The sequence below is a fragment of the Cervus canadensis genome, chromosome 2 (genome assembly GCF_019320065.1).
Source record: "Cervus canadensis isolate Bull #8, Minnesota chromosome 2, ASM1932006v1, whole genome shotgun sequence".
Lineage (NCBI taxonomy): Eukaryota > Metazoa > Chordata > Mammalia > Artiodactyla > Cervidae > Cervus > Cervus canadensis.
In genome coordinates this window covers 24187728-24200580 of record NC_057387.1, presented here as the reverse complement: position 1 = coordinate 24200580, position 12853 = coordinate 24187728, and the positions used below count along the sequence as shown (strand labels likewise).

The 12853-nt window shown below is 38.0% G+C and overlaps 1 protein-coding gene across 1 annotated transcript in view; it reads right to left on the bottom strand.

Annotated features, from left to right (window-relative positions):
- SPAG17 (sperm associated antigen 17) overlaps positions 1–12853 on the bottom strand; it is a 232357-nt gene that overhangs the window by 126758 nt on the left and 92746 nt on the right. The window contains exons 14-15 of the mRNA XM_043459617.1: positions 6473–6700; positions 6199–6390 (exon numbers count right to left, since the gene is read on the bottom strand). Coding sequence (XP_043315552.1) covers positions 6199–6390; positions 6473–6700 — 420 coding nt within the window. The remainder of the gene's footprint in view (positions 1–6198; positions 6391–6472; positions 6701–12853) is intronic.

Below are 12853 nucleotides of genomic sequence, written 5' to 3'. Positions count from 1 at the left end.
CTTATCTCTCTCTTGGCTTATTCTGGCTCTATACTAACTCAAAATGACTTCTTTGTCATATGTTTATATTCCCATAGGACTCACTAATGCCATAATATCTCAAGTTAATTTTTTGTGAGTTAGGTTAATAGGTAAGGATATTTAGAACAGGGAAATAGAGAACCAGCCCTAAAGATAAGGAACCAGCCCTGAAGGTAAGCAACCAGTCCTAGGAAGTCCCAAAGGCAGCAAAATTGGGTATGTATAACCATGAAGAAGAGAATATGAATATGGTTAAACCATTAGATGCATCACAAGGAATTTCTTGGAACTGAGGAAGCCACAAGACACAGTGGAGGAAGCATCAGTTTGGATCACTCTTTGGAGTCCTGACTTCCTGCTCACATGTGGTTGAACAAGTTACTTAACCCCTCTGAGTCTTTGTTTGCTCATCTTCAGGATTAGGCTAATGGTAACGTCCTCATAGGCTTGCTGTTAATATAAAGCACTAGTTAATATGTGTAAAATAGCACAGAAATCCCTTGCGTTCCTATACTAACAATGAGAAAACAGAAAGAGAAATTAAGGAAACAATACCATTCACCATTGCAATGAAAAGAATAAAATACTTAGGAATATATCTACCTAAAGAAACAAAAAACCTATATACAGAAAACTATAAAACACTGATGAAAGAAATCAAAGAGGACACAAACAGATGGAGAAATATACTGTGTTCATGGATTGGAAGAATCAATATTGTCAAAATGACTATACTACTCAAAGCAATCTATAGATTCAATGCAATCCCTATCAAGCTACCAACGGTATTTTTCACAGAACTAGAACAAATAATTTCACAATTTGTATGGAAATACAAAAAACCTCGAATATCCAAAGCAATCTTGAAAAAGAAGAATGGAACTGGAGGAATCAACCTGCCTGACTTCAGGCTCTACTACAAAGCCAGTCATCAGGACAGTATGGTACTGGCACAAAGACAGAAATATAGATCAATGGAACAAAATAGAAAGCCCAGAGATAAATCCACATACCTATGGACACCTTATCTTTGACAAAGGAGGCAAGGATATACAATGGAAAAAAGACAACCTCTTTAACAAGTGGTGCTGGCAAAACTGGTCAACCACTTGTAAAAAGAATGAAACTAGAACACTCCCTAACACCATATACAAAAATAAACTCAAAATGGATTAAAGATCTAAATGTAAGACCAGAAACTATAAAACTCCCAGAGGAGTACATAGGCAAAACACTCTCCAACATAAATCACAGCAGGATCCTCTATGACCCACCTCCCAGAATATTGGAAATAAAAGTAAAAATAAACAAATGGGACCTAATGAAACTTAAAAGCTTTTGCACAACAAAGGAAACTATAAGCAAGGTGAAAAGACAGCCCTCAGAATGGGAGAAAATAATAGCAAACGAAGCAACAGACAAAGGATTCATCTCAAAAATATACAAGCAACTCCTGCAGCTCAATTCCAGAAAATAAATGACCCAATCAAAAAATGGGCCAAAGAACTAAACAGACATTTCTCCAAAGAAGACATACAGATGGCTAACAAACACATGAAAAGATGCTCAACATCACTCATTATCAGAGAAATGCAAATCAAAACCACAATGAGGTACCATTACACACCAGTCAGGATGGCTGCTATCCAAAAGTCTACAAGCAATAAGTGCTGGAGAGGGTGTGGAGAAAAGGGAACCCTCTTACACTGTTGGTGGGAATGCAAACTAGTACAGCCACTATGGAGAACAGTGTGGAGATTTCTTAAAAAACTGGAATTAGAACTGCATATGACCCAGCAATCCCACTTCTGAGCATACACACCAAGGAAACCAGATCTGAAAGAGACACGTGCACCCCAATGTTCATCGCAGCACTGTTTATAATAGCCAGGACATGGAAGCAACCTAGATGCCCATCAGCAGACGAATGGATAAGGAAGCTGTGGTACATATACACCATGGAATATTACTCAGCCATTAAAAAGAATTCATTTGAATCAGTTCTAATGAGATGGATGAAACTGGAGCCCATTATACAGAGTGAAGTAAGCCAGAAAGATAAAGACCATTACAGTATACTAACACATATATATAGAATTTAGAAAGATGGTAACGATAACCGTATATGCAAAACAGAGAAAGAGACACAGATGTACAGAACAGACTTTTGGACTCTGAGGGAGAAGGCGAGGGTGGGATGTTCTGAGAGAATAGCATTGAAACAAGTATACTATCAAGGGTGAAACAGACCACCAGCCCAGATTGGATGTATGAGACAAGTGCTCGGGGCTGGTGCACTGGGAAGACCCGGAGGGATGGGGTGGGGAGGGAGGCGGGAGGGGGGATCGGGATGGGAAATACATGTAAATCCATGGCTGATTCATGTCAATGTATGGCAAAAACCACTACAATATTGTAAAGTAATCAGCCTCCAACTAATAAAAATAAATGAAAAAAAAAAGAAACTGAAAAAAAAATTTGAAATAATACAGAAAAGTACAAAGAACTTAAATGCTTGGTATAATAAATAATGATAAAGAAAAGTCCCCAGCACTTCAGACATCTTACTCACGTTATTTCACAATCACATTTCTTTATCAAAACTTCATATAATTCCTGACTTTTTTTTTGGATCATTTTGGGTTTTTTACACACAATTTACAAATTATATCAGTTTTGCTTCTTTTCAACATTTATAGCTTTATCTCTTACCTTACTGAGTTGGCTAGCATCTCCAATGTAATCCTAAATATGACAGTTTACAGTGGATAACCTTCTGATCAAGGGAAATCTTTTAACTTTTCATCTTGATATATAATGTTTATTGTAGCAATTTTTAAAATAAACTTTATAGAGAAGTTTTCTCTCTATTGCTAGTTTGTTTTTCATAAATTGCTATATTTTTTTCTCCATCTACTGAAACTATATTTTTCTTAGTGTGTTAACTGATAAATTATATTGATTTTACAATGTATGCTTTTCCTTGTTACAAAAACTTGTCCTGATTATTAGGATTTTGTATATTGCTAGATCAGTTTGCTTATGTTTTATTCAGGATTTTGGCATATATGTTCATGAATAACTGAGTTTTAATTTTTGTTTTGTTGTTCTACCCTTGACAGTTCTATTATAAGGCTGATGCTAGTTTCATAAAATGAGAAGAAAATAATCCTTTTATATTTCCTGGAATTAATTTTTGTTAAGATTGGAACTATATTTTGAGTGTTTAGAAATATTTTTTTTGAGTGTTTAATATCACTAGTCAATGAGATTATTTGGGTTTGGCATGTCTTCTTTGGGAAGTTTTTAAATTGATTTAATTTATTTAAATAATTATAAGATATTCAGGTTTTATATTTCTTCTTGAGTGAATGCTGGTAAGTTATACTCTTCTAGTAATTTGCTCATTTCATTTTTAGACATACTCAGATAAAGCTGCGGATTCTTTACCCACTGAGCTATCAGGGAAGCCCCTTATATCCTTTAACTCTCTTTTAAATTTCTATAGCACCAAAGGGAAATCTGATTCTTTATTTCCAATGATTTTTACTCCTGAACTAATTTTATTTCTAATACAGTAATTCATGCTTCTTTTTGTGATCAGCCATTCACTAAAAATTTTTCAATTTTAAAAATCTTTCAAAGGACCAAAATTTTCATTTTATTTTTCTTCCTATTGTATCTATATTTTCCATAATTTCTTTGTGGTTCAAGAACATACTCTGTAGTTTTGATCAGTGAAAATTTGTTTTATGATGTAGTATATGGTTAAAGTTTTTAATATAAACATACATACTTATGATCTCTAAGAAGCTATAGTATTAAGGAGGCCTTAATATAGGCATATGAATAACTGTTATAAGTAGTAGGAAATCCCTGGGAACTCAGCTGGTGAAGAATCCACCTGCAATGCAGGCAACCCCAGTTTGATTCCTGGTTTGGGAAGATCCCCTGGAGAAGGGATAGGCTACCCACTCCAGTATTCTTGGGCTTCCCTGGTGGTTCAATTGGTAAAGAATCAGCCTGCAACGTGGGAGACCTGGGTTTGACCCCTAGGTTGGGAAGATCCCCTGGAGAGGGGCACAGCAACCCACTCCAGTATTCTTGCCTGGAGAATCCTCATGGACAGAGGAACCTGGCAGGCTACAGTCCATGGGGTTGCAAAGAGTCAGACATGACTGAATGACTAAGCAAAGCACAGCACAGCAGAGTAGCAAATAACTGATGCTATAAAGGAAGCATATATTAATTATGAGCATGGGAATAGTAAGCAAGGCATTTCCAGATCAACACATCTAACAAAGCTTCATGGGACTGTCATTTGAACCTCAGTATAATAAAAAAGACAACTCTAGTGGGACATTATTGTAGGAAAAAGTTAGAGATATAAAACAGCAGGCTGCCTAGAGGAAATAGGGTCTAATTATATTGACTACAGCATGTGCTCAGAGAACAAAAGTGAAAAAGTGGAAAGGGTTTGGGAAAATAATTTGGTACTGCTAAAGAAGCGTGTAAAGCAAGTCAAGAAGCTGGGTCCTATTTGTAGGTAGTAGGGAGCCACTGATAGCTGAGTAGTGTAGAATCTGCCTACCAACGCAGGAGACACAGTTTTGATCCCTGGGTTGGGAAGATCCCTTGGACAAGGAAATGGTAACCCACTCCTGGAACACATTCCAGTATTCTTGCCTGGGAAATCCCATGGACAGAGAAGCCTGGCAGACTTCAGTCCATGGGGTCACAGAAAGAGTCAGACTTGACTTAGCAACAAACAACAACGAGGAGTCATTGAAGGTTATAAGCAGGGTAATAGCAGAACCATATTTTAAGTAATAGATCTAACAGCTGTGTGTAAAACAGCTCAATAAAAATTTAGCCTTTCTTCTATGCTTATATATCTCTTAATATTACAATATTTATTATTATTTATTCTAGAATGAGAATAATTACCTGAGCAGGAGGGTGTTCAGGTGAACTGACATTCACTGAGTACTGATTTTGTACCAAGCTCTGTGCTACACAGTTCATAGCTACTGGGGGTGATTTTGGATAATTTTTTTGCATATAATCATAATAACCCTGTGAAATACTAATGATAAAAGTTTTAATTCTGGTCACCATACTATATTTACAAAGGTAGTAAGAGTGGCTTAAGAGGCCTTAATGATACATTGAAAAACAAGGGTTGAAATAATGAGGACTTACTCGACAAATAATAAATGTGAGAGAGGATGTGGAGAAAAGAGAACCCTCCTACACTGTCGATGGGAGGGGAAATTGGTAAATAAACCCACTATGGAGAATAGTATGGCGGTACCTTATAAAACTAAGACTAGTTACCGTATGATCTGGCAATCCCACTCAGGCATACTATCTAGGCAAAACTATAATTCAAGAGATACATTCATCCCTATGTTCATAGCAGCACTGTTCACAATAGCCAAGACACGGAAGCAACCTAAATGTCCATCAGCAGATGAATGGATAAACAAAACGGATAAACAAAACACCCATATATGCCCATATATACGTATACACAATAGATACATACAATATACACACAATATGTACACCCATATATAATATACACAGTAGAATATTACTCATCCATAAAAAGTATGAAATAATGTCATTTGCAAAACACTGATGAACCTAGATTATCACATTAAGTGAAATAAGTCAGACAGAGAAAAACAAATATATAATGTAACTTAAATGTGGAGTCCAAAAAATGATGCAAATGAATTTATTTACAAAACAGAAATAGATTTCCAATGTAGAAAAAGAACTTGGGGAGACAAGGATAAATTAGGAGTTTGGGATCAACAGATACATACTATTACATATAAAACAGATAAACAGCAAGGACCTACTATATAGCACAGGGAACTATATCCAGTGTCTTGTAATAACCTACAATGCAAAAAATATGAAAAAATATATGACTGAATCAATCTGTTGTATACCAAAAGCACTGTAAATCAACTCTACCTCAATAAATTTTTTAAAAAAATGAGTAGTTACCGAATAACAGTAACAAAGTTTAATTAATAAAACAAGATGAACCATTTTTTCAACTGAAATAGGGAGGCATTTAAATTCAAATAATGTATTTTGAATTTTTTTGGTTTATACATTCTGTATCAGTATCTATACACACACACACACACATTTGCTCACCCAGAGTCTCAGGTTGGAGCTGAGACTTCAAGTTTCTCTCATGCTCTATCGGTTCTCTATTATCAGAGTCTAAGGATTTCTTGTTACTACCAGGCTGATGATGATCTGATGGTTCTTTGTTGAGCTCATCATCTGGCATAGGTGTTGACCAATTCTGATTCAGAAATAAAATTCTGTCTTTGGTTCCATCATCTAGGCAGAGTAAAATACAATACTAGACAAATGGACAATCCTACAATGCAAGAATGCCTTTTGTTCCCTCCAGGCAGTGTACCTGTTTGCTGTTTGGCTTCTTGGGTATTCATTTTCATGACGTATTGTTGCCTTATCTGTTTAGCAAATCTGGAAGGGTTGTCCCATGGTATGTTGAATGTCTCAGAATCTGTCCCATACATCATCCTAGAACGCTTTAGATTCCCATCTTCATCAACCTCAGAGAGTCTCAGGCTCTCAAAAGTAAACACTTTGAAGGCTCGTTCTACTTCATTCCAGTTCAAGACTTCTGTAAGAAAGCAGACCAGTGCTTTTAGAAACACTTTTTTTTTTTAATTTTTTATTTTATTTATTTATTTATTTATATTAGTTGGAGGCTAATTACTTCACAACATTTCAGTGGGTTTTGTCGGGTTTTGTCATACATTGATATGAATCAGCCATAGAGTTACACGTATTCCCCATCCCGATCCCCCCTCCCACCTCCCTCTCCACCCGATTCCTCTGGGTCTTCCCAGTGCACCAGGCCCGAGCACTTGTCTCATGCATCCCACCTGGGCTGGTGACCTGTTTATTACCACACAGTACAGGAGCAACAGAGGGGTCAGTCCACCAGAAAGACAAAAGAGTCACGCCATAATGTCTGTTGACCTGACTTTACACATGGGCACCACAATCACAGGCAACTCATAATGAGAAACTTATACAGTCAAGATATATCAAGATAATGCTCACAAACTGCTTCATAGATGAATGAATGTGAGGTGTCCAGACTGATACACATTGATTTTTCCAGAGTATTGGTTGAATATGTTTAAAACTTGTCATTTTTTCATAGAGAATAGACTTGTGGTTGCCAAAGGGGAGAAAGGTGAGGAAAAGATAGGTTGGGAGTTTGGGGTTAGTAGATGTAAACTATTACATATAGAATGGATAAACAACAAGGTCATATTGCATAGTACAGGAAACTATATTCAATATTCTGAAATGGAACAGAATGGAAGAGAATGTAAAAAACCAAGGTATATATGTATACAACTGAGTCACTTTTTCTGTATAGCAGAAATTGATACAACATTGTAAATCAACTACACATTAATAAATTAAGAAAATGTCATTTTAAGCAAAAGCATCTTTTGCTGCTGTTGTAATTTAACACAGAAATTACTCACTTGTGTCTAATATAGGCTGTTATGTTTAGTAGGCTTTTCTGTTCACTTAGGCTTAGAAAAGGCATGAAGAGAAGTGAAGTCGCTTAGTCGTGTCCGACTCTTTGCGACCCCATGGACTGTAGCCCAGGCTCCTCTGTCCATGGAATTTTCCAGGCAAAAGTACTGGAGTGGGTTGCCATTTCCTTTTCCAGGGGATCTTCCCAACCCAGGGATTGAACCCGGGTCTCCTGCACTGCAAGCAGACGCTTTACCATCTGAGCCACCAGGGAAGCCCTAGAAAAAGCGTCTTTCCACCCAATAAACTGGTACAGAACTTTTCATAACTTTATTTCAAAGGTTATCAGGCTTCAAGGGGCTATATTAATTTGTGTATTTAATATTTTATAGAAATTGTGTGTTCACTCACTCATGCACTCATTTCTGTTTTCTACATTCTAGGCTTTATACTCTACTACATATTTTTCTTTGCCTGACATTGAAAGAAAAGATTTGGTTCTGCACTTCAAAAGTTCAAGATAGAGAGGTAGGAGGTAGGTATTAACAAACAGTCATGGAATTCAGTGAGGGAAAGTGAAATGATAGGGACAGATCAAAGAATCTGAGGTCACCTCCATTTTTCCTCTCCAACGAGAAGAGTATAGCGGGAAGGTTCCTTTTGGAAAAAACACAAGGAAATTCAGGAGAGAGACAGGAAAAAGGCAAAGGTGACAAAATTAAGTTTGTTCATTCATTCATTCATTTCACAAACATTTTTTGAGCACCTACTAGTTGTCAGTAACTTTAATAAAAGGACTACAGCAGCAAACATATCAGTGAACTCCTAACTTTACAGAGTATCTATTTTAGCAGTTGGGAACACAGAATAAACAGGTAATTGTATACTCTATCAGAAACAAGAAGAAAAGTAAAGCCAGATAAGGGGATAAGCAGTAATAATGACTGGGGAGGGACTTCTACTTTCTATAAAGTAGTCAGAGCAAGGGCTTCCCAGGTAGCTCAGATGGTAAAGAATCTGCCTGCAATGCAGGAGATGCAGGTCTGGTCCCTAGGTAGGGAAAAATGCCCTGGAGAAGGCAACAGCAACCCATTCCAGTATTCTTGCCTGGGAAATCCCATGGACAGAGGGGCCTGGTGGGCTATATTCTGTGGGGTCGCAAAAGAGTTGGACACAACTTAGCAACTAAACAACAACAAATATCAGAGCAGAGTCCTGTAAACAAGTAAAGCAAAAATAAGAAATAAGTGGGGGAGTCATACCACTATCTGGGAGCAGGGTGATGGAGGCAGGGGAGGGAAATAGCTAGTGCAGAGGTGGAGGCAGGTGTGTGATGGACTTGTCCAAGGAAGCACAGTGAGGTCAATGAGATAGAGTGGAGTAGAACAACGAGAATTAGACAGAGGATGAACTCAAAAGGTTTAGATTTTACTTTGAGGGAAATGGGTGATCACAAGAGGGTTTTGAGCCAAGAACGAACAGGATCTGACTAACCTTTTGGAAGGGTCATTCCTGCTATTATGTGAAGAAAAAACTAAACAAAGGGAAAACTTGGAGACCAACTGGAAAATTCCCGAAATAGTTCAAGTGAGAGGTGGTACCGGATTGGGCCGGGCTGGTAGTGAGAGATGTGGTGGGATTGGTTGTGGGGCATAAAAAAAGAACCAGGGATGACTTCAAAGTTTTGGTAGAAAAGAGTTGCTATTTACTGAAATAAAGAGCACTGTGAAGGAACAACTTTCAAGGAAATCAAGAATTTGGACCTATTAAGCATTAAGAAATCTGCCTGCAGTGCAGGAGACACCAGTTAGATTCGTGGGTCGGGAAGATCCGCTGGAGAAGGGATAGGCTACCCACTCACTCCCTTGTGGCTCAACTGGTAAAGAATCCATCTGCAATGTGGGAGACCTGGCTTCAATACCCGGGTTGGGAAGATCCCCTGAAGAAGGGAAAAGCTACCCACTCCAGTATTCTGGCCTGGAGAATTCCACGGACTGTATAGTACATGGGGTCGCAAAGAGTTGGACACAACTGAGCAACTTTCACTTAAACATGAAGAAGGATAAAAGAGGAAGGAGAGGTGGAGGAACAAGGGTTCAGGATGGGACATACGAGCAGGATGTGTATATGGGCAGTTTCAGTGATGGCAACAAAAATAAGAATCTTGTGTACTTTACAATGTGGGGAATAGAGCCAATATTTTATAATAAATATAACTGGAGTGTGACCTTTGAAAAATTGTATAAAAAAGAATATGTGTTACACATTTTTCTCATAAAAGACAAAAGTAAATGTTAGCATACTCATCATCCTCTTCTTATCCTTGGTTTCCTTTTCTTTTTAAACTTAATTATCTAGGAGGCTGTTCCATATCATGATAGAGATAGCCCTCCAAGTTGTTAAGATACATGATCTTGTACCACACAGGTGTCTGATATTTTAATGAGAGCTTTTGATGGGATAGTTTGTTTCTAGTATTTTGCTACTGTGAAAAATGATTCAATAAATGTACTTTTTCATATTAAAAAAAATCCTGTGCTGTGTGTAGAACCAAGGTAGAGAGAGAATTTATCACAAGGCAGAAGGAGAAGAGCAGTGTGGCAGAAGAGAGGTAAAGGCCAGATGTTCTCAGGACACCAGGAAGAGGATGAATATGGAAAAATAGACACGACACACCCAGTACCACTAGGCTACACGCATTTCCATGAGGGGACAGCATGACAATATTAAAAATTTTGTTTCTTTTTTTTCAGTCTCTTCAATAAGTGGTGCTGGGAAACCTGGGCAGCTAATGTGTAAAAGAATGAAATTAGAATACTTCCTAATACTATACACAAAAATAAACTCAAAATGGGTTAAATACCTAAATTATAGACTAGAAACTATAAAACTCCTAGAGGAAAACATAGGCAGAACACTCTTTGGCATAAACGGCTGCAAGATCCTCTATGACACACCTCCTAGAGTAATGGAAATAAAGACAGAATAAACAAATGGGACCTAATTAAACCTAAAAGCTTTTGCACAGCAAAGGAAACCATAAACAAGATGAGACAACAACCCTCAGAATGGGAGAAAGTAACTGCAAACAAAGCAACAAAGGATTAATCTCTAAAATACACAAGCGATTCAAGCAATTCATGTAGTTCAGTATCAGAAAAGCAAACAACCCAATCAAAAAATTGAGCAGAAGGCTTAAGCAGACATTTCTCCAAAGAAGACATACAGATTCATAGATACATGAAAAAATGCTCAACAGCACTCATTATTAGCAAAATGCAAACCAAAAGTACAAGGAGGTATCACCTCACACTGGTCAGAATCTGCTGCTGTTTAGTTGCTAAGTCATGTCCAACTCTTTCTGCGACCCTATCGACTGTAGCCCACCAGGCTCCTCTGTCCATGGGATTTCCCAGGCAAGAATACTGAAGTGGGTTGCCATTTCTTTCTCCAGGGAATCTTCCTGACCCAGGGATCAAACCCGCATCTCTTGCATTGGCAGGCAGGTTCTTTACCACTGAGACATCGCCTCACACTGGCCAGAATGGCCAACACCAAAAAAATCTACAAACAATAAATGTTGGAGGGGATGTGGAGAAAAGGTAACCTCTCTTGCAGAGTTTGTGGGAATATTAATTGATATAGCCACTATGGAGAACAGTATGGAGATTTCTTAAACTAGGAATAAAACTACCATTATGACCTAGCAATCTCACTACTGGACATATACTCTGAAGAAACCATAATTCAAAAAAACACATGTACCCCAATGTTCATTGCAACACTATTTACAATAGCTAGGACATGTCCTAGATGTCTATCAACAGATGAATGGATAAAGAAGTGGTGGTGTATACACACACACACACACACACACACACACACACACACAATAGAATATTAGCCAGAAAAAGGAACCAATTTGAATCAGTTGTGAGGTGGATGAACCCAGAGCCTGTTATACACAGTGAAGTAAGTCAGAAAAAGACCTAATATCATATAGTAGTGAATACATATGGAATTTAGAAAAATGGTTCTGATGAACCTGTTTGCAGGGCAGGAATAGGGATGCAGATGTACAGAACAGACTTGGGGACACAGCAGGAGGAGAGGGTGGGACCAGTTGAGACAGCATCATGGAAACACATACATCACCATGTGTTAAAACAGTTGGTGGGAAGCCGCTATATAACATAGGAAGCTCAATCCCGGGCTCTGTGACAACCTAGAGGGGTAGGATGGGGCGGGAGTTGGGAGGGAGGATCAAGAGGGAGGGGACATACGATACTTATGACTGATTTATGTTGTTGTATGAAAGAAACATACATCATTGTAAAGCTATTATCCTTCAGTTAAAAATTTTTTAAAATCTGGCTATTACTAAGTCTACTAAAATATGAAAAAAAGAAATCCAAGTACAAATATTTCATAACTTTCTTAGATGAAAGGAGAAGGAAGAATATGCACATTTTTTTTAATCTAGGTCAAATCAAGATGTCTATGTAATTTCCTATTTCTTCTTATAAGCAGCAATATATCTGCCTATTGCTTCAGCTGGAAATAAGATTTGTGTTTCAGGAAATGATTGTCTTTATCTTAAAATCTCCATGAGCTCTGCAATAAGAAGCTGATTTTAGATATTTTTATTGACCCTTCTTTCTAAAGAATAGACAACACACCTTCCTATTGTGAGAGATGAACTGGAATTAACACTTAGCATATGGCTCAGTGAGTAAAGAATCCACCTGCAATGCAGGAGACACAGGAGACACGGGTTCAATTCCTGGGTCGGGAAGATCCCTTGGAGGAGATATGGCAACCCACTCCAGTATTCTTGCCCGGGAAATCCCATAAACAGAGGAGCCTGGAAGGCTACAGTCCAAAGGGTCTCAAGGAGTCAGACACCACTGAACACACATGCACACACACCACACCCAGGCATACACACTACACCCACAAGGGGTGCTCTCAGTTCTGCCCTCAACTAGGATGGGGACTACTATGTCATCTCCAATCATGTTAATGAGTAGACGGGGCGAGGGGGTGTTGGGAAGCAGGGAGGAGGAAGAAAGAAGGGGATTACTCTTGTCGTAGAAACACAGTGGAATGAAAACCCAGGGCATCAAATTGAAGAATGTTATAGTTATCATCCTGTTGTTAATGACATTATTCAAAATAAAAAGAAACTGTAGTTAATCAAAATACTCCACAGCCTCTGAAAGGACAACAATAAAAATCTTTTTGCAGATGGGGGTATAATCATTAAAGGCACACA